General features: G+C 35.4%; 1 protein-coding gene and 1 long non-coding RNA gene across 2 annotated transcripts; one reads left to right on the top strand and one right to left on the bottom strand.

The window, feature by feature from the left end:
* Positions 1-559: 559 nt before the first annotated feature.
* Positions 560-2,590, top strand: LOC120463937 (uncharacterized). Its single transcript, XM_039653205.2, has 2 exons — positions 560-1,635; positions 1,842-2,590. The coding sequence occupies exon 1, from the start codon at positions 867-869 to the stop codon at positions 1,491-1,493; it is 627 nt and encodes a 208-aa protein (XP_039509139.2). The 5' UTR covers positions 560-866; the 3' UTR covers positions 1,494-1,635; positions 1,842-2,590.
* A 1,756-nt stretch (positions 2,591-4,346) lies between these two features.
* On the bottom strand, positions 4,347-5,242 carry LOC148971508 (uncharacterized). The gene is made up of 4 exons (XR_016147050.1): positions 5,205-5,242; positions 5,039-5,126; positions 4,502-4,639; positions 4,347-4,410 (listed from the first exon to the last, which is right to left on the bottom strand). It is a non-coding gene; the product is annotated as an uncharacterized LOC148971508 (long non-coding RNA).
* Positions 5,243-7,437: the final 2,195 nt, after the last annotated feature.

Raw genomic sequence — 7,437 nt, 5'->3', positions numbered from 1 at the left:
TTTTATGACTCTCTTTGTTTATCAGCTAATAAGAAAGTTGATAAAACTACTTTGTTGCTCAAAGAAATTATGGTTTCATTGTAAATTACCTCCTGATTGTCTGAAGATTATTATTTATTCATGTATTTATGTCCAATGTTATTTAGCTATTAATTACTTGTACTAATTTTGTGTATTTGTAGTTGATGTGCATGTTCTGTGAATTGTTATTTGTTTTTTATTAGACTCTATCCCTTACTGCCTTTCTTAGGCCTAGTAGCCTATACTGTTATTTTTATTTTACTTTATTTTGTGCTTGATGTAGCTATCCCCTTGTGGTTTTTGTAAAAAAAAAAAAAAACAGTAACGTGCCGTTCATTTCCATAATCTTCTCATTTTATTTATCAAACATAGATTCAAATCATGCACAGATGAACTCGCCACCTATTGGCGAACGTGTAAGCACATTTATGTGAAGATTACACGATTGACATTAGTGAATCCAATCGCACAACAACTAGGCTATGGCATGTTTTTTACACTTAAAAACACCAACTTTTGTATGTTAAACTGAGTTTCTGGGTTTCGAATGTAGCAGAGTTCCAATCTGACGTCATAGTACTATTCGGCCGCGGTTACAGTGCAAACAAAGTAGAGCTTCAGTCCGTCGAGTTCAGAAGGAAAACACAGCGTTTAGCATTGATATCAGACCGTTGATATTTGCTTTTTCAAATCGGATTTTGGATATTTTATCAATCTATTGCAGAAGTAGGCATATCATAGCAGACATATCAGAGAATTGAATTTTGCTGGTGATATTGCTTGGATTTGCTTGGATTTTTGGATAAGTGCCTGTCAATTGTGATCCATTGCGATCCATTGAGAAAATGGCATTACTGAGCAAACTTGTTGGGTTCTTCAGCTTCTTCTTGTCAAGACAGAGCAGTGATGGCGAAGGACGTAGCAGCATTCAGGAGGAGCCCATCCAGAGACCTCCAGAAGATACAGACATTAAGGAGGAGATGGACTCTGAGGACCGTCTTGTTGAGCTGGAAATATCACCAGATTTCTCCAGTGCGGCAGAACCACTGATGGTTCCAGTGGAGGAGACTGAATCCCAAACTCCACATGGAGTGGAAATATTTCCACGTTCCTGCACCGTGGCAAAGCCATCGTTGATCCAGGTGGCTCCACTACACTCTCTACCTTGGTTCTTGGTTCAAGAGGCACATGCTGAGGAGGAAATACTGCCATTTGTATCCACTGTGGCAGAACCATTGATGGCTCAGTTCGAAGATCCTGAAAAGGAATTGCCAAGCTTCTTCACTGAAGTGGCAGAACCACCGATGGTCCAGGAAGCACCTTGGCATCTCACTCCACCTTCTGAGGAGGAAAAATCTTTCTGCACTGTGGCAGAAACACTGATGGTCCAGATGGCACGAGCTGAGCTGGAGCAAGAGCATCCACCTCAAAGGAGAAAGAAAGAGAGAGACAGACATACTCTTACACCATAAAACTTCCAGGTGCATCTCCACCACCAACGCCAAAACATGCTTGGATTGATGTCAGTCCTGCAGAAGATACCAAAGCTGGGGGAGATATGATAAAAGAGAAGAGAGAGTCTGAAGATAAAACTCTTGTAATGGAAATGGAGAGGTGTGTACACTGTAAACAATTATTGTTGGTTTAACTTTAAAAAAGTAGTTACCTGATTGCCTTTTTCTGTTCATTGAAATAAAACATTTGAGTAAATACAATGAAGGAAATTATGCTATGACCCACTTTAATTATCTAAGTTGATTTGACAAAAGATTAAAAGTTGTGATAACAAATCATGAAAATATATATGTGTTTTTTTACAGTGTAGAAATTGTGGACGTGGATCTGAGACAAGAAAGGAGAATGAAAAAGGAGCGAAAGATTGCTTCGATAGGGATGGATGGAGACAGTGCAAAAGCCACACATACAAAAACAAGACAAGATGAAAAGAGAAGGCCTGAAAGACGAGCAAAGGTAGAAGATAGAAAGACAGAGCAGGCAGCAGCTATTACTCCGGCAAAGGGGGAAAAGACACACGTACAGGAGCTTGAAAGCAGCAGCAAAATCAGCCAGAAGTCCAGCAGAAAGCAGAATGCACTTCTTCTCATTTGTGAAATGTTACAGAAAAAGGTCACTGCATTGAGAGAGAAGAAGAAGATCAGAAGAGAGGAGAAAAAAAAGGCAGTTACTGTACGAAAGATACGTCAATGATCCAGCCATGAAACACCAGCTTATCAACAAACACAAGTCGTGTGGCTGCATGTGCAACAAGAACATATGCAATGGAAAACATTTAAAGCAAATAAAACATATTTTTAATATGTAATAAATATTTCAGATTTTTTTTTCCCCTTATCCAACAACTCAACACAACTGTGTCTGTCTGTGAGCGTGTTCAAAATTGAAATGGGACCTTTTCACCTGTAACTTCATATGTTCACCACTAGATGTCGTACCTTTCTTTGTGGCTGGATAGCTTTATGCTATTTTTGAGATAGTTCCACCACTTTGAGATAGTATTAAATATAGTTTTTTATTCATATTTTAAATTAGCTTAAGTCATTTAGTTGTGTTTTTGTTATTCCTATTAGTTTTTAATATTTATGTAGTCTATTGATATTTTTTCTGTTTTAATTATTTAAGTATATGCTATCAAGTTAAACTAAATGCAAATGAGAAATGTTGCAATAAAAATAGGTTATTTTTTTATATATTTTATATCAGTTAAAGTGTATTTTATAGGTAACATAATTTATGGTTTTAGTTTTAGTTAACTATAATAAACCAGATTTATGCCACTGAAGAAGTGGATTCTGGATGCTGTATCCAACGATGCTTCAATTTAAATGTAATGAGAGATTATGATCAAGATATTAATCAATATTTTTCTTTCTCAATATCAAATGAGTTGATATGGCCAGGAATGCAGTAACAGTGCTTGCTCATTTATAGCCCGACTTCTAGAAATGAATTATGGACTTAAAGTGTCAATACATGCATCTGCTTTTCTAGGGTACCCTGACAACTACTGTAGGTCACAGGGGTCATATGAAGTCTATAGTTTAAGGGACCATTTCTTTGTTAAAGCTTTACTTTACTGTTAGATTAACTCCTTGAGAGAAAGAACATGTTATCTTGATGTTTTGAGATGACTCCTTTTTATAGTTAGAGCCTGGCCAAATCCAACCTTGGAAAAGCTGTGTGTCTGTGTAAGTCTTCTTGGTTACAGGTTAAGGAACAATGGCATTATTGGAGTTTGACTGACTTGTCATGGCTGGGACATGCTGGCGCCCAGCAACCCAAATCTGCGACCTGGAAGGTCACAACATGCCTAACTCCAGGGTCCGAGTGTCAGAGGCATAATCGATTGAGATATGCTTGTCTATCGGTTTATGTGTGGAAAATTTCTTTTTCTTAGCCAATTAGAATCATTCAACCTGAAGCAAGGACTTATCTTAGACCTTGGTGAAGGGTATAATTGCTGTGATCTTTGTAACTGTAAGCGGCCCACAAACTTCATGAGTCTTGAAGCTGACTTCTGCCTGATGAAACTGCAAATATCTTCAGAAAAACTTTTCTTTAATTTATTATAAATCTTACTCATCTTAAATTGACTGCACTTCTGACTCCAGGTCTTAATTAATCATATTTGGTCCTTAGGTCTTTAACTGTAAATCCCCTAACACCATTTTTGTTTTAAATACAAATCCTAATGAATGTATGGCAAGGGTTATACACTACGGTTATACATCAGGCCTTGATCTTCTGGGTGGTGCAAATGTGTTTTGTGTTATGAATTAAATTATGAAGAATGTTGGATTTGATAAGTTTTATCTCTCAGTTGCTTTCAAAGAGAGGTGAGGACAGAATTAATTTTGACAAAAAAAAAACAAAAACAAAATTCCCAAATAACGCCTGTGTTGACATGCATACATATTAAAGGGATAGTTCACCCAAAAATGAAAATTCTGTCACCCTTTTTTCAGCCTTATGTTTTCCCAAACCAGTTTCTTTCTTCAGTTGAAAAAAAAAGAGAAGACTTCAAGCAGCCTTTTTTCTACTGCTAAAAAAGCACAAATGATGATTTTGAAAACAGTTTAATTAGGATTTAGTAACAGACTTTCATTTGATACATGACAAGAAATTGAGATAGGGGTGAATTCCAGATAATTTGGCATTGAGATGTCAGTGTTCAAATCACATATCCAACACGCCTTTGCTCTTCAAATTCAAGGGTTGGTTCTCCAGGTCGCTTCAGAGACACGTCCTGTGTAGCTTCATTGATTCCTGTGGGTCATGAATAAAACATGATAAAATGCAATCTTTTTTCAAAACTCTTTTTTCAGCAGGTCATTGAAGATGCGAGTGTCTGAATCATCTGCCATAGTTGGTCTGTAAATGAGCATCAGATGCTGCCTGTTACTTTATGCAACCTGAATATATAGCATAAACATATACATGCTGTCCACTTCCCCGAACTTACTCGCTCTTCTTCTCTCTCTGATTGAGCAAATAGTTTACAAAGTTTTTCTGAACCATCGAGTCCACAATTTTGCTCATGTCACTTGCAATGGTTGATTCAACATAACGACGGCTAAACTTCGGCATGTCATTTGTTGAGCTATTAATGATATTTGAAAACAAAATAAATAAAGCATACAAACAAAACAATCTTCTATTTCAATTGTCTTGACACTTTACAATAAGGCCTCATTTTTAATTAATGTTATTATTGTGTAAACCTAACTAACATTAGGCCTAAAACATTTGTTACAGTATCTTTGTGATGTTATTAAATAAAAATACAGCTGTTCATTGTTATTTCGTGTAAGCTTATGATAAATCATATTTAAATAATTTGCTTTTAATAATATAGTAAATGTTGAAATTAACATAAACTAAAATGAATAAATTCTTAAGTTAGTTTATTTTAACTAACAAACAAATGGAACTTTATCATAAAGTGTTGACACATTTTTAAATGTATTATTTGAAAATGATTTGATAAATATGATCTTACCTGCTACCAAGAGGCTGGGATTCTGCACATGTCCATGAACTTCCCAGGCATATCAAAACCAATGCAAATACGGCAGCCTTCATTTTTCCTTTTTTAATACATCAAAACAGTTGAGAAAACATCACCATTCACAAGTATTGTTGAATTCAAATGACTTTAGACCTACCTTTTCTGGTTCTGGTCCCTTATAATGGCTCAACATATACAACTGTACAGCAATCTCCTCAGGTCTTTTATACAATGTGACTGACATTAACAGCAGAACAAAAACTTATTTCCACATCATTAAAACAATTAGTAATGAGGGCGATAAGACATAACATCTGATAAGGCTGCTTTTTCTTGCAGTCATAGGTGTCAAATCTTTTTACACACTCTAAAAAATGCTGGGTTGTTTTAACCCAATTTTGGGTAAAATATGGACAAACCATTGGGTAAAAAAATGTCATTTAAAAATTAATGGCTGGGTTTGTCCATATTTTACCCAAAATTGGGTTAAAATAACCCAGCATTTTTTAGAGTGCACTATTTGTGGTTTGTACTGGACAAATATCAAATATCACAGTGACCCCATTACATGTACCAGCATCCGCATGGTGAGTGCTGATGGTTAAAGGTAAGTAAATTAAAGTAAAGGTAAGGTCACTAAGGTGAAGTAAGTAACCTAAATAAAACCAAACCAAAATCCTCCAAAAGCATTTCGACGTCTGACAAATTTATTTTGAAAAGAGACATTGTTTGAAGTACAAATCTACACTAGTTTTACGTCAAATTAATCTGATAATGTTGATTTACAATTTCATGCATTACTTTTCTTGTTATTGTTTGTTTTATTAACTCATATTTAGTCAAAATGTGATTATAAAACCCTATTTTAAAAAAAAGATTTCAGCTTGTCATTCCAGTTTTGGTTTCCCCAATTGTTGTTCAAAGCCCTTACCACATTTTTTACAGTGCATTACCAACACAGGCATTATCAATGTAATACAAACACCCCTATTTCTGATATCTTTAAACGTTTCTGAACAAAGTGTCTTAAATATCTTAAATAATCGTAAATACAATTCTTACATAATTAAAATAATACAATTAATGTACATGAATACAGAAATATATTTCATATGCTTAAGCATGAAAACAGAAAAGCGTTCAGATCACATGAATATCTGAATAAAAAGCTTGAATAAAAGTAAAGCACGACACAGTACCGAAACAGATAGGTAGCACTTATAAGTAGCCTACATAATATTTGAATTAAATACTATGAACATTTAAGAAACATCACACAAGCAAGTGCTGATGATCTATATATCAGCACATCTGATTGGCTGTAGGCACAAGGCCACAGGTAATCACAGCCGTGCTGATATCCAGACTGTGAGTGTGGTATTGCTTTTATACGACAGTTCAATTAACAAGTAATCTGAATAACAGTGATTTTCCCTCCCCACTCAATGCTTTCTGTAATCACTCTGGGTTTTCAATTTTTCAATCATGCTAGTGTTTTTTTTTTTTAGCATATCAGAATCTGTATTTAAATCTCCTGATTACACTGCAGATGGTTATGCAACACAATTAGATTAGATTCTGAAGTATCAGACTTTTCCCCATCAGACTTGCTATGGTATTAAAGTAGATCTTATTAATTTTTTTTTTTTTTTTTTTGTCGGATACCTTGTTGCCTATCTGAGGTACAAGTTCTGGTATTTCACTCCACTAATCCAAGTAAAAGGAGGGATACGTGAATAGAAGGTAAACAGTGCAAGGCTTGCCATGAGATCTTGATTTCAAGGATGGTTAATTCACTAGAGCTGATATTTTTGCCATTGCATAGCTTGTTTTACAAGAATGATGTGCTTCATTCCCAGTTGTAAGATCCAGATCATTACTCAGAGCTGCTGCATGGCATCAATTCTTAAGCCTCACACCATGAGACAGTTAGCCTTGGTCAACTAAAAGGTGAACTACTCAGTATGACATTAAGGCGGACTCTACATTGGCGGTCTTGAAAACAGAGGAGATCAGATTATTTTAAGCAATCAAAAGATAAAAACAGGAAGATAAGATGAAGTTGGATGTTTGATGCTGTCTTCACTCCATGACTGGAGTGATTTGAATGTGTAGACTCATAAAACAATTTCTCTCTTAAAATTCCACAAAAAAATGTATCTAAGAAAGAGTCAAAAGCCTTGGGGGCAGCATTCCCGAATGTAGTGCAGTTGCGCTTTGGGAGACCCGAATTTGAGTCCTGGCTTGTGGTTCCTTCCCGATCCCATCCCACTTGTCTTCCTGTTAAGTTCTGTCCAAATAAAGTCAAACATTTCTAAATTAAACTTTAAAAAAAGATTGAGAAAAAGAAATCCATGTTTTTAGCTTTACAGGAATGTCTTTTTCAGTAT

The sequence above is a fragment of the Pimephales promelas genome, chromosome 17, assembly GCF_988280905.1.
Source record: "Pimephales promelas chromosome 17, fPimPro1.hap1.1, whole genome shotgun sequence".
Lineage (NCBI taxonomy): Eukaryota > Metazoa > Chordata > Actinopteri > Cypriniformes > Leuciscidae > Pimephales > Pimephales promelas.
This window is presented reverse-complemented; position numbering and strand designations above follow the sequence as displayed.